This window comes from Excalfactoria chinensis, chromosome 32 (assembly GCF_039878825.1).
Source record: "Excalfactoria chinensis isolate bCotChi1 chromosome 32, bCotChi1.hap2, whole genome shotgun sequence".
In the NCBI taxonomy this organism is placed as follows: Eukaryota; Metazoa; Chordata; class Aves; order Galliformes; family Phasianidae; genus Excalfactoria; species Excalfactoria chinensis.
This window is the reverse complement of record NC_092856.1, coordinates 530,309-544,022: the sequence shown is the minus strand read 5'-3', so window position 1 is coordinate 544,022 and position 13,714 is coordinate 530,309. Positions and strand designations below refer to the sequence as shown.

Sequence of the window (13,714 nt, the reverse complement as noted above, 5' to 3'; positions counted from 1 at the left end):
TGGCTTGCGGGGCGGGGGGCGTGGCTTGCAGGGCAGGTGAGGCAGTACTGAGCCCCACTTGGGGGGGGGGGGGCAGGGACACGCGTGGGGTGGGACACGCGTGGAGGATGAGCCGAGGGGAATGGAGCCCTCAGACACGGGTGGGAGCACAGAGTGGGGGTGATGGGAGGGCATAAATGGTGACAGAATGGAAAGGGACACGAATGGAGCGTGGAGGTGCGTCTGGGAAAGGGCCGGGGGGGACAGGAGGGCACAGACGGCTCCACGCGTGGAGGGGAAACCGCGTGGGAACAGCCGGGACGGAAACACCCCCCAGCGACCATAGAGTCGGCTCCGCGCTGCCTAGAGCGGCCCCTCCGTGCCGGCCCCGCCCCCTTCGCGTCTCGTTGCCATGGGAACGAGCCGCCATTGCTGTGGAGACGGAGCCGGATGGTGAGCGTTGCCCGCGGCCTGCAAGGCCTCACCGGTTCCCCCGCCAACCCCACCGGCTCCATGCAGCCCTCCAGCCGCTACCGGAGACGGGCACGGAGCACCGAGGTGGATGAGAGTCTGTTTGGGGTAAGGGGGGGGAGGCAGTGGGGCTCTCCGCCCTCTTTGGGCCTGGAATCCCCCCTCTAGGCCTCAGACCCCCCCCCCACCCGTGGGCTTGGGACCCCACCGGGCCTGGGACAACCCCCCCCCCACTGTGGGGCTGGACGGGCTGAACCCCCCCTCAATGCTTTGCTATAAGGAAGGGCCTGTGTTGTTTTATGGGGGAGGGGGGGCACACAGCCACCAACCAGCGTGTGTCCCCTCCCCCACCTCTGCCCTCTGGCCCCATAAAGCCCCATAAAGCCCCATAAAGCCCCATAGAGCTTTATGGCACCCGACAGCCTTCAGGTCCAAGGCTGCAGCTCTGGGTGCCGCCCCTGTGTCCCCAATCCTGCCCTATTGGGATCCCTATGAAGGTTCTTCCTCCCCCCTTTAAAGGGCTGCGGGGCCAACGCTCAGCACGGCAACCCAGCCAAGAAACAGCAGCAACAAAATAGAGCCCAACCCCATTAGATTAGAAGAGAGGAAGGAAAAACCACGTCATGGCGCCCGCCTCCGCTCTGGGCTCCATCCCCAGCAGCTGCTCCACGCTGTTATCGCGGCGTCTATCGAGGCTGCATTACAACATTCCTACAATCATTCATGAGGTGCTTAAAGGAGGATCCGGGCTTGTTCTCCAAGCTCTGAGGCTGCCAATGGCTGAATGCTGCCCGTTATCTGCTGCTGCCCGGCCCTGTAATTAAACACACAGCTGATAGTGCTGATGGATGGGAAATGAACCCTGAGGGCACTCAGCCGCCCTGCCCTATAGGCTGAGCCCCACTGTGGTGTGTGGGGTGGGCACAGGGCTGGTCCCGGACCCACAGCCTCAAGATTTAAGGAGGAAATTGGGTGTTCAGAGGGTTCCTCACAGCACAGAGCTGTGGGTGCCTCGTCCTTGGAGGTGCCCGAGGCCATGGATGGGGCTGTGGGCATCGTGAGCTGGTGAGGAGCACCCAGCCAATGGCAACGTGTGGGGCTGGGGGGGGTTGGGATCCTTCCTGACCCAACCACGCTGGGATCCCATGGTTCCGTAACATTTGGGGTCCCTTCCAACCCAGCCACATTGGGATCCCATGGATCTATATTATTTGGGGTCCCTTCCAACCCAACCATGTTGGGATCCTGTGGTTCTGTATTACTTGGGGTCCCTTCCAACCCAACCACATTGGGATCCCATGGTTCCGTAACATTTGGGGTCCCTTCCAAACCAACCACGTTGAGATCCCATGGTTCCATATTACTTGGGGTCTCTTCCAACCCGACCACGTTGTGATCCCATGGATCTATAACATTTGGGGTCCCTTCCAACCCAACCACATTGGGATCCCATGGTTCCATGTTACTTGGGGTCCCTTCCAAACCAACCACATTGACATCCCATGGTTCTATAACATTTGGGGTCTCTTCCAACCCAACCATGTTGAGATCCCATGGTTCCATATTACTTGGGGTCTCTTCCAACCCGACCACATTGGGATCCCATGGTTCTATAACATTTGGGGTCCCTTCCAACCCAACCACACTGGGGTCCCATGGTTCTGTGATCTTTAGGGTCCCTTCCAACCCAACCATGTTGGGATCCCATGGATCTATAATGTTTGGGGTCTCTTCCAACCCAACCACGCTGGGATCCCATGGTTCTATAACATTTGGGGTCCCTTCCAACCCAACCACGCTGTGATCCCGTGGTTCCCTGATCTTTAGGGTCCCTTCCAACCCAACCATGTTGGGATCCCATGGTTCCATGTTACTTGGGGTCCCTTCCAAACTGACCACGTTGAGATCCCACAGTTCTATAACATCTGGGGTCTCTTCCGACCCAACTACATTGGGGTCCCATGGTTCTGTTATCTTTAGGGTCCCTTCCAACCCAACCACGTTGAGATCCCATGGTTCCATATTACTTGGGGTCTCTTCCAACCCGACCACATTGTGATCCCATGGATCTATAACATTTGGGGTCCCTTCCAACCCAACCACATTGGGATCCCGTGGTTCCATGTTACTTGGGGTCCCTTCCAAACCAACCACGTTGAGATCCCATGGATCTATAACATCTGGGGTCCCTTCCAACCCAACCATGTTGGGATCCCGTGGTTCCATATTACTCAGGGTCCCTTCCAACCCAACCACATTGGGGTCCCATGGTTCCATGTTACTTGGGGTCCCCCCCACCCCAACCACGCTGTGATCCCATGGTTCTCTGACCTTTAGGGTCCCTTCTGCCCCATCCATTGGATGGTTCTCTGATCCATCACCTCTCTCATCTCTGTCTATATAATGGAGAACAGGAGAGGTACCCGAGGACTGGAGAAGACCCAACGTCCCTCCAGGCTCTACCGAGGGCACAGAAGAGGCCGGCCGGCCTCACTGCCATCCCCGGCAAGGTGAGGATCCAACCCGTTCCCAAACTCCACCTCCAAGCACATGGAAGAGGAGGGAGGTAATGAAGAGCGGGGCGGTGCGGGGTCCGCCCCATAGGGAGCATCGCCTCGCTAGGTGGCGGTGTCACCTCGAGAGCGGAGACCTCAACGATGCGGGAAGAGACGGAGTGGGACTATGGTGGTCCCGGGGGGGTTATTGAGGTTTAGGGGCACTTTGGGGGGGGATTTGTGCCACCAACAGAGGACACACGGAGCTGCCCCCCTTCCCCCCCCCCAGCCAAGGGCTGTTTTACATGCTGTGATCTCACGGTGCTGCGATGGGGGTTTCTATATCGGTTCTCCCCCCCCTCCCCTTCCCCATTCATTTTGGGGTCCTTCCTTCCAGCCCCACGACCCCATTGTGCTCCTACGGGATGCACGCAGCGCTCCAAAATCCGCCTCCTGTGCTCAGCACCGCCCCGAAACCATCCGGATCCTCAACAAAGACTTCATCCGCAGCCTCGTGTGAGTCACACCGGGGGGGGCACCCACCCCAAACACCCCTTCAAGCCCCTCCAGACCCCCTTTAAAACCCCCCTTAACACCCCTTACACCCCCCTCCAAACCCCCTTAGTCCCCCTCCAGACCCCCCCCCCCCCAACTCCCTTAACCCCCTCTAAACCCCCTTAACCCCCTCCAGACGCCCCTTAAACCCCCTTCAAAACACCCCTTAATCCCCTCCAAACCCCCTACCCCCCCCAAACCCCATTAATCCTCTCCAGACCCCTTTAACCCCCCCCAAACCCCCTTAACCCCCCAAAACACCACTTAACCCCCTCCAAACCCCTTTAACCCCTCTCCAAACCCCCTTAATTCCCCCCAAGCCCCCCTAACCCCCTCCAAACCCCCTTAGCCCCCCTGCAGACCCCCTTAACCCCCCCCCAAGCACCCCTTAACCTTCTCCAGACCCCCTTAATCCCCCCCAAACCCCTTTAAACCTCCCCAAACACCACTTAACCCTCACCAGACCCCCTTAACCCCCCTCAAACCCCCTTAAACCCCCTTAACCCCCAAGTCCCCTTAACCCCCCCCTAACCCCCCAAACACCACTTAACCCCCTCCAGACCCCTTTAAACCCCTCTCCAAACCCCCTTAATTTCCCCCCAAGCCCCCCCTAACCCCCTCCAAACCCCCTAGCCCCCCCTGCAGACCCCCTTAACCCCCCCAAGCACCCCTTAACCTCCTCCACACCCCCTTAATCCCCCCCAAACCCCTTTAAACCCCCCCAAAACACCACTTAACCCTCACCAGACCCCCTTAACCCCCCTCAAACCCCCTTAAACCCCCTTAACCCCCCAAGCCCCCTTAACCCCCCCCTAACCCCCCCAAACATCACTTTAACCCCCTCCAGACCCCCCTTAACCCCTCTCCAAACCCCCTTAACCCCCCCCAAGCACCCCTTAACCTCCTCCAGGCCCCCTTAATCCCCCCCCCAAACCCCCTTAAACCCCCCCAAACACCACTTAACCCTCACCAGACCCCCTTAACCCCCCTCAAACCCCCTTAAACCCCCTTAACCCCCCAAGCCCTCTTAAACCCCCCCCCAACCCCCCCCAAACACCACTTAACCCCCTCCAGACCCCCTTAACCCCTCTCCAAACCCCCTTAACCCCCCCCAAGCATCCCTTAACCTCCTCCAGACCCCCCTTAACCTCCTCCAGACCCCCTTAATCCCCCCCCAAAACCCCCTTAAACCCCCCCAAACACCACTTAACCCTCTCCAGACCCCCTTAACCCCCCCCCCTCAAACCCCCTTAACCCCCCAAAACCCCCTTCACCTCCTTATAAACACACCCACATCCCCCCCCAAGTGCCCAACACCCCCAAGCAATGGCGGTGCCCCCCTCCCCCCCTGGGGCTCACAGCTGTTTGTCCATAAGGTTGAGCAGTCAGAAGCCAGGCTCTAATTACAGCACCTCATTAAAATCCTACAGGGCACAGGGCCATTATCCCGGGAAAACCCCATTGAGCATCATTTTAACCCTTCCCCGCCCCCATAAAGACCCACATCCACATCGCAGCCCTTCGGGTTGGGCACTCAATGCTCTTGAATTATGGGATCACAGCGCCATATTCCCCCCCATAGAAACATTAAAGGAAACATTTAGGTTCCCTTTTTTCTTTCCCCATTGCTGAAAATGAAGGTGTAGGTTGAGCACCCCAAACACAACTCAGTGTTTTGGTGGGGGGGGGGTTAAGGGGGTTTAAAGGGGTTTGGAGGGGGTTAAGGGGGTTTAAAAGGGGTTTAAGGGAGTCTAGAGGGTGTTAAGGGGGGTTTAAAGGGGGTTTAAAGGGGCTTGGAGAGGGTTTAAAGGGGGGCTAAGGGGGTTTGGAGGGGGTTTAAAGGGGTCTGGAGGGGGTTAAGGGGATTCAAAGGGGGGCTAAGGGGGTTTGGAAGGGATTTGGAGGGGGTTAAGGGGGTTTAAAGTGGGTTTAAGGGGGTTTGGAGGGGGTTAAAGGGGGGCTAAGGGGGTTTGGAGGGGGTTTAAAGGGGTTTGGAGGGGGTTAAGGGGATTTAAAAGGGGTTTAAGGGGGTTTGGAGGGGGTTAAGGGGGGCTAAGGGGGTTTGGAGGGGGTTTAAAGGGGTCTGGAGGGGGTTAAGGGGGTTTAAAAGGGGTTTAAGGGAGTCTAGAGGGTGTTAAGGGGGGTTTTAAAGGGGCTTGGAGGGTGTTTAAAGGGGGTTTAAAGTGGGTTTAAGGGGGTTTGGAGGGGGTTTAAAGGGGTCTGGAGGGGCTTGAAGGGGTGTTTGGGGTGGGTGCCCCCCCCCAACATAATGGCAGCTCTGGGGCTGGGTTGACCTGCGGTCATGGAGTCAGCACCATTTATTAGATCCATTGGTGTCACTAGCCATTCTTTAAAGCGTCCTGGAATCCGATGCTGTGATGCTATAGCATTTATTATGCAGGTATCTGTCCCAAGGGTGGATGAAAAGGTGACACATAATAACAAGTGACTGCGTTCTTAGTCCCCGCAGCCTTCAAAGTGCCCCAATAGGTTTTTTTTTGGGTCTTAATGCATCTCACGCGTCTCCCGTCCTGCAGCTGAGCAACGCTGCCACTAATTAAAACTCACCTGGAAAGAAGAAAAGGGAAGAAGAAACCCAGCCCTGGTGGCCTCATTAGCTGCAGCTTTTTACATGGGGGGGGTGGGGGGGAAATGGGGGCACTGAGCTGGTTGTTTCCTCTTAGACTGACTCACTATGGGGCAGAGCTGAGTCCTCCCCCCCCACACTGAACTCATTGCATCCAACAGTGCTGCAGCCCCAGATCCCTCTGCTTGGGGGGGGGGGGCACATCCCAGCTCCCTTCCCCCCCCCACCCCCTTGAGGTCCCTTCCAATAGGGGGGTTTGGAGGGGGTTAAGTGGTGTTTGGGGTGGGTTAAAGGGGTTTGGAGGGGGTTAAGGGGTTTAAAGGGGGTTAGGGGAGTCTGGAGGGGGCTAAGGGGGTTTAAAGGGGGTTAAGTGATGTTTTGGGGGTTAAAGGGGGTTAAGTGGTGTTTTGGGGGGGGGTTAAAGGGGTTTGGAGGGGGTTAAGGGGGTTTAAAGGGGGTTAGGGGAGTCTGGAGGGGGCTAAGGGGGTTTAAAGGGGGCTAAGTGGTGTTTTGGGGGGGGGTTAAGGGGGTTTGGAGGGGAGTTAGGGGAGTCTGGAGGGGTTTAAGGGGGTTTAAAGGGGGCTTAAAGGGGTCTGGAGGGGCTTGAAGGGGTGTTTGGGGTGGGTGCCCCCCCCATAATGGCAGCTATGGGGCTGGGTTGACCTGAAGCACTTTGGCAGCTGTATGTGGGGCTCTAAAGGAGCCATTAGGGTTCCTCCCCCCCATGGCCTGGCTGCCATCTCCCTCTACTCAGACTAGGGATGTCACAGCACTGGAGTGACACAGCACATGACACCAGGAGGGTTTTGGGGGGTGATAAAGGACATTGCAGCACTGATTGCTCTGCTCTGTGCCCTCCTTTCACAGCGTCCCCATAGAGAATCCGGTGCCGTCCCTCATCATCAGCCTGCAGGACTTCCAGCGCATCCAGGAGTCATCCCGAGTGCTCAGCAAGGAGCAACGTGCAGCTCAGCTGGCAGCCCTGAAAGCACAGAAGGAGGCTGACCTTGTATGTACACACACACCCCCCCCTTTGCCCACCTTTATGGGGGGTACCTATGGGGTGACCACCACCAAACTCAATGTCTCTGAGCCCAAGAGGAGTTGTGAGGGATGGGGGGGGGGGGGGTCCCAAAGTTTGCTGCACCCCAAGACACCTCTGTGCTGCATTTCTGCCCCCTTTGGAAGGGATGTGGGGTATCTCCTTAGGAAGGAAGGAGTGGGGTTTTGGCTTAGGGGGTGCAGGGTTGGAGCCTATGGGGTTATATAGGGTGATGGCCCAAGGGTGAAGGATGGGGGTCTAAGGTTCAGGATGGGGGTCTAAGGTTCAGGATGGGGGTCTAAGGTTCAGGGTGGGGGTCTAAGGTTCAGGATGGTGGCATGGGATACAGGGTGGTGACTCAGGGATGCAGGATGGTGCCCAAAGGGAGTAGGGTGATGATCCAGGGGCCAGAATGGTGGCTTATGGTGTGGGATGGTGGCCCAAGAGTTCAGTCTGGTGGCTCATGGTGCAGGTTGGTTGCCCAGGGCTGCAGGATGGAGGCTCAGCTCTCCCCTTGGACCCTTAGGAAGCCTTGAATGAGCGTAAGGCAGAGGCGAAGCGCAAAGCCCTCCTGCAGCAGAACAAGCCCAGTGACCTGGAGGAGGAGGCAAAAGAACGTGCCCAGCATCTGCTGCAGCGAGCAAACAGGATGCGCATGGAACAGGAGGATGAGATCAAGGAGTTCAGCGAGGTAAAGCTGGAGGGTCCCCATCCCCCTTCATCGACAGCACAGAATGAATGGGGAGAGGTGGCACGAGTTGCCCTGAGCCCCACAGGGCGCTATGGATGAGCTCTGAGCGCTGCTGGCTGCTGCCCCGTTGTCTCCTCCTTCCCTTTTCCACCTCCTGCTCTGCCTGTTCCCGACCATCCCAACACCCCACAGCTGCTCCTGGGTGTGAAATGCCACATGATCCGCGACACTCAGATCCTGGAGAAGCGGCAGATAGCCAAAGAGATGGAGGAGGAGGAGAAACGCCTGGACAGGATGATGGAGGTGGAGAGGCAGAAGTCCAATGAGATGCAGGAGGAGCTGGAACGGAGGAGGAAGCAGGAGATGATCCAGTGAGCAGCGGGGCCCCTTTTGGAGAGGTGGATTGGAAGGGTGGGCTGTTGGGTGGATAAAGGGTTGGTTTTATGGTCACGGCTATAGGACTGTGGTCAATGGCTCCGTGTCCAGTGGGGGACACCTGTTGTAGGGGTCTGTCTGGAACCAATGCTTTTCTTATCAGTAACACTAGGGGACTGAGTGCACCCTTAGTGGTCTGCTGGTGGCACCCACAGCAGGGGTTGGGGGGCTGTGAGGTCCTTTCCAACCCAACCATGCTGTGATCCCATGGTTCTCTATGAGGTCCCTTCCAACCCAACCATGCTCTGATCCCATGGTGCTCTTTGAGGTCCCTTCCAACCCAACCACGCTCTGATCCCATGGTTCTCTATGAGGTCCCTTCCAACCCAACCACACTCTGATCCCATGGTGCAATTTGAGGTCCTTTCTAACCCAACCATGTTCTGATCCCATGGTTCTCTATGAGGTCCCTTCCAACCCAACCACGCTCTGATCCCATGGTGCTCTATGAGGTCCCTTCCAACCCAACCATGCTCTGATCCCATGGCGCTCTGGTCATTGAGGTCCCTTCCAACCCAACCATACTCTGATCCCATGGTTCTCTATGAGGTCCCTTCCAACCCAACCACGCTCTGATCCCATGGTGCAATTTGAGGTCCTTTCCAACCCAACCATGTTCTGATCCCATGGTTCTCTATGAGGTCCCTTCCAACCTAACCATGCAGTGATCCCATGGTGCTCTGGTCATTGAGGTCCCTTCCAACCCAACCATGCTCTGATCCAATGATGCTCTATGAGGTCCCTTCCAACCCAACAACGCTCTGATCCTATGACTCTTTCCAGGGGTAGACAGGAGCTGGTGAGGCAGATAGAGAAGAACGCAGAGGAGAGGGCGCTGAGGGCTGAGCAGAAGGACCAGGAGACCCAGGAGATGCTGCGGTACCTGGAGCAGCTGAAGATGGAGGAGCAGAAGGTGTGCAGGGGGCTGCTGGGGAGCAGGAGGAGATGAAGGCAGATTTTCCCCTCTTGGAAGGGTGACCCGGTGCTGGGGGAGTCGGTCACGGTGCAGAATTGAGGCTGTGGTCTCTTGGGGAGGCTGAGCCATCTTCCAAAGTGACTTTGAGCCACCGAGCTCTGCCCACATGGAGCAAACAGTCCATGCACCCCACGGACCCTCAGCTTTGTGCTTCAGGAGTTGGAGCAGAAGAAGGAGCAGCAGAAGAAAATCCAGGCTGAGATAAAACGCATCAACGACGAGAACCAGAGGTTCAAAAAGGAGCAGCTGCAGAAGGAGAAGATGGAGGATGAGAAGGTTCTCGAGTACCAACGGCTGAAAATGGTACTGGGGCTGAACGTGATGGAATGGGAGATGGAATGGGAGGGCGATGGGACGCAGGGAGGTGCCACCAAACACTGTCCCACGTAGGAGAGGGAGGCAGAGCTGGAAGCTGAGCAGGAAAAGATCCGTCGGGAGAAGGAGAAGGAGATGGCGCGGCTCAGGGCCATGCAGGAGAAGGCCCTCGACCAGCAGGCGGAGAAGGTGAGGGCTGGAGGATCTGCCATCATGGAGCAAGGAGCAAATCATCCCTCTGAGGCCTTCCAGCCTCACTGCCATCCCTTTCTGTCCCTGTGGGAAGGACGCGTTGAGGGCCAAACGCAGCCAGGAGGCGGCTGAACGGGAATGGAGGAGGAAGGAGAAGGAGAAAGCACAGAAGAAGGCTGAGATGGAAGAGCAGCTGCGGCAGGGCCGGAACCAACAGATTGCTGATAGGGAGCACTGCATGGCCGTGCAGGTGATGAGGGACCGCAAGGACTTCGAGCGCATCCTCCGGTGAGGTGGGATCTGTGCTGAGCTCAGCACGACGGCGTGGTGGGCTCTGAAAGAGTGGGGGTCCATCAGTATGGGCTGCACGGGGTGGGGATGGGGTCACCGTGTTCAGAAAGGTGGAGATGTGGTGCTTGGGGATGTGGTCAGTGGGCCTGGGTTGGGTGTTGGGCTTGGGGGGTCTTGGAGGTCTTCTCCAACCTTCATGGTTCTATGAGTGGGGATGGGTTGGGGTTGGCCTTGGGGGGTCTTGGAGGTCTTCAACCTTTGTGATTCTGTGATTCTATTTAGGGTCATGGCTTAGTGGGATTGGTGAGGATGGGTTGGGGTTGGCCTTTGGGATGGGGGGGTCTTAAAGGTCTTTTTCAACACAGAACCCCAACTCTGTGGTTGTTTCACGCTGGGTTGGCTCAATGTCTTGACCTTGGGGGTCTTTTCCAACTTTAATGACTGTCAGTGGGCACAGTGGTGGCTGAAGACCTCGGAGGTCCTTTTCCAACCCCAACACCGCCATGATTCCATCGTTCTATCACTGGGGAGGCCGGTTGATGACCTCGGAGTTCTTCTCCCCACCCCCCAACCCCACACTCAGGGTCCAGCAGGAGCAGATAGAGAAAGAGAAGGCAGAGGAGGCTCGGAGGGCAGCCCTGCAGTTGGCCCACGCCGATGATATCCGACGTCAGATAAAGGAGCAGCAGCAGCTGAAGGCCCAGGAACGCATGGCTGCCTTCGAGGAGAGCAAGAGGCTGCAGGAGGCAGCTCAGCAACGCAGCCGACGCATCGCTCAGCTCAAACAGCAGAAGATCCAGGAGTTCAGGTTGACGCTCACGTCCCTAAATCCCATCCGGGCTTTTTGCTCTCTGTATCCCCCCGCTCTGGGGTCGTTTGTACCCAAAGCTCAGCCCAGCTGATGGTTTCTTCTCTCTGCAGGGCTGCCGGCATCCCAGAGAAGTACTGTGCCCAGGTGGAGCGGTGGGCACGGGCTGAGGCTCAGCCCCACACGGAGCAGAAGGCGGCAGCTCAAGAGTTTCGTCTTTCTTAGGGCAGAGTTGTCTACAAACAAGAGATATTTATGGAGCCCGCAGCGTCTCCTGTCCTTCTCTTGCTTCCCACCTACAGGTCAGGGTTAGGGTTAGGGGTTGGGGTTATGGTTGGGTTGGAGTTAGAGTTAGGGTTAGAATTGGCGTTAGGGTTAGAGTTGGGGTTATGGTTAGGGTCAGGGTTGGGCTAGGGCTGGGTTTGAGGTTATAGTTAGGGGTAGGGATGGGGTTAGAGTTAGGGTTAGGGTTAGAATTGGGGTTAGGGTCAGGGTTGGGGTTATGGTTAGGGTCAGGGTTGAGCTCAGTGGGGTTTGAGGTTAGGGTTGGGGTTGGAGTTAGGGTTAGAACTGGGGTTAGGGTCAGGGTTGGGGTTATGGTTAGGGTCAGGGTTGGGCTAGGGCTGGGTTTGAGGTTATAGTTAGGAGTAGGGATGGGGTTAGAGTTAGGGTTAGGGTTAGAATTGGGGTTAGGGTCAGGGTTGGGGTTATGGTTAGAGTCAGGGTTGGGCTAAGGCTGGGTTTGAGGTTATGGTTAGGTTTGGGGTTGGATTTGGAGTTAGAGTTAGGGTTAGAATTGGGTTGGGGTTAGGGTTAGGGTCAGGGTTGGGTTTGAGGTTAGGGTTGGGGTTAGGTTGGAGCTTGTGTTAGAGTTAGGGTCAGGGTTAGAACTGGGGTTGGGGTTAGAGTTAGGGTTAGAATTGGGGTTGGAGTTAGGGTCAGGGTTGGGGTTATGGTTAGGGTCAGGGTTGGGCTAGGGCTGGGTTTGAGGTTATGGTTAGGGTTGGAGTTGGAGTTAGAGCTAGGGTTAGAATTGGGTTGGGGTTAGAGTTGGGTTTAGAGTTAGAGTTAGGGTTAGGGTCAGGGTTGGGTTTGAGGTTAGGGTTGGGGTTGGGCTGAAGCTTGGGTTAGGGTTAGGATTGGGGTTAGAATTAGGGTCAAGGTTGGGTTAGGGTAGGATAAGTGTTGTGTTTAGTGTTAGGAACATCCCTGCCCCATTCCTGGGGGGTTCTGCTGTGTCCCCATGACCCAATGGAGCCCAACCCTCTGGAGATAGGGTTAGGGTTAGAATTGGGGTTAGGGTCAGGGCTGGGGTTATGGTTAGGGTCAGGGTTGGGCTCAGTGGGGTTTGAGGTTATGGTTAGGGTTGGAGTTGGAGTTAGGGTTAGAATTGGGTTGGGTAAGGGTTAGTTGGGCGTTATGGTTAGGGTCAAGGTTGGGTTAGGGTAGCATAAGTGTTGTGTTTAGTGTTAGGAACAGCCCCCTGCCCATCTCCCTGCTTGTTGGGGCCAGGAACATCCCTGCCCCATTCCTGGGGGGTTCTGCTGTGTCCCCATGACCCAGTGGAGCCCAACTCTCTGGAGTTAGGGTTAGGGTTGGGGTTAGGGTCAGGGTTGGGGTTAGGGTCAGGGTTGGGCTAGGGCTGGGTTTGAGGTTATAGTTAGGAGTAAGGTTGAGGTTAGAGTTAGGGTTAGGGTTAGAATTGGGGTTAGGGTCAGGGTTGGGGTTGGGGTTAGGGTCAGGGTTGGGCTCAGTGGGGTTTGAGGTTAGGGTTGGGATTGGAGTTAGGGTTGGGGTTGGGGTTAGGGTCAGGGTTGGGGTTATGGTTAGGGTCGGGGTTGGGCTAGGGCTGGGTTTGAGGTTATGGTTAGGGTTGGAGTTGGAGTTAGAGTTAGGGTTAGGGTTAGAATTGGGTTGGGGTTAGGGTTGGGGTCCGGGTTGGGTTTGAGGTTAGGGTTAGGGTTGGGGTTGGGCTGGAGCTTGTGTTAGAGTTAGGGTTAGGGTTAGAACTGAGGTTAGAGTTAGGGTCAAGGTTGGGTTAGGGTAGCGTGAGTGTTGTGTTTAGTGTTAGGAACAGCCCCCTGCCCATCTCCCTGCTTGTTGGGGCCAGGAACATCCCTGCCCCATTCCTGGGGGGTTCTGCCGTGTCCCCATGACCCAATGGAGCCCAACCCGCTGCCGTCCCTGCCCTAATGCCTCACCCTCCCTATGAGCAGCACTTGCTCAGCGCCGTGTCACCTGGCGGCCCCGTGGCCGCGGCCTTATGAAGGGACAAAGCAAAGCGTCCAGAGAGTGATGCAAACCTCAACACACAACAAACCACAGCGGGATGGGGAACGGCAGCTTCAGAGTGATCCCATAGGAGTGGCTCTGATTAATTCTATGAGCAGCTACAAAAATAAGGAGAGCAAGGAAAGGCCGGACTGCCCCGGGCAGGGAAACAACATGGGGGGCTGCGGGGTGGGAATCCCACCTGCTCCTGCACCCCCAAGCTGCTCTTTGCCCTATGGGTGTCCCCAATGGGGCCGGGCACTATGGGGCTGCATGGCTGCTTTGGGCTCAACCCGACTCCTATGGGGCCCTCAGTGTGTCCCCATTGATGGCCTCCATCCCGTGGGTCCCATCCCCGCTGTGTTATGGGGCCGGTGACTCCCCACCCATCCTAGAGCAGGAATGCAGGGCTACCAAACCGTGTTTGGGATCGTCCCCTCGCTGCCACCCCTGGGGGCCCCAAATCACAGACGCTGCCCCAACAACACGTGGTCCTATTCCCACTAAGGGTTAAAGGACAACGATGAGCTCAGTGCGGGGACACTAAATAGAGCAGCTGTGGCCCCGGGGAGCGTTTGGGGCCGGTAGGGAGGTGCTGCCCATCCG

The 13,714-nt window shown here is 56.9% G+C and overlaps 1 protein-coding gene across 2 annotated transcripts; it reads left to right on the top strand.

The window, feature by feature from the left end:
• Nucleotides 1–404: 404 nt before the first annotated feature.
• CFAP45 (cilia and flagella associated protein 45) lies at nt 405–11,099 on the top strand. 2 transcript variants are annotated; one of them, XM_072358737.1, is made up of 12 exons: nt 405–558; nt 2,865–2,960; nt 3,343–3,461; nt 6,955–7,096; nt 7,656–7,820; nt 8,013–8,191; nt 9,039–9,168; nt 9,388–9,534; nt 9,622–9,735; nt 9,833–10,026; nt 10,613–10,837; nt 10,951–11,099. In XM_072358737.1, the coding sequence occupies exons 1-12, from the start codon at nt 430–432 to the stop codon at nt 11,060–11,062; spliced, it is 1,752 nt and encodes a 583-aa protein (XP_072214838.1). In that variant the 5' UTR covers nt 405–429; the 3' UTR covers nt 11,063–11,099. The 2 variants fall into 2 exon arrangements, with proteins under 2 accessions (XP_072214838.1, XP_072214839.1); XM_072358738.1 differs by lacking the exons at nt 10,613–10,837; nt 10,951–11,099 and adding an exon at nt 10,478–10,546.
• Nucleotides 11,100–13,714: the final 2,615 nt, after the last annotated feature.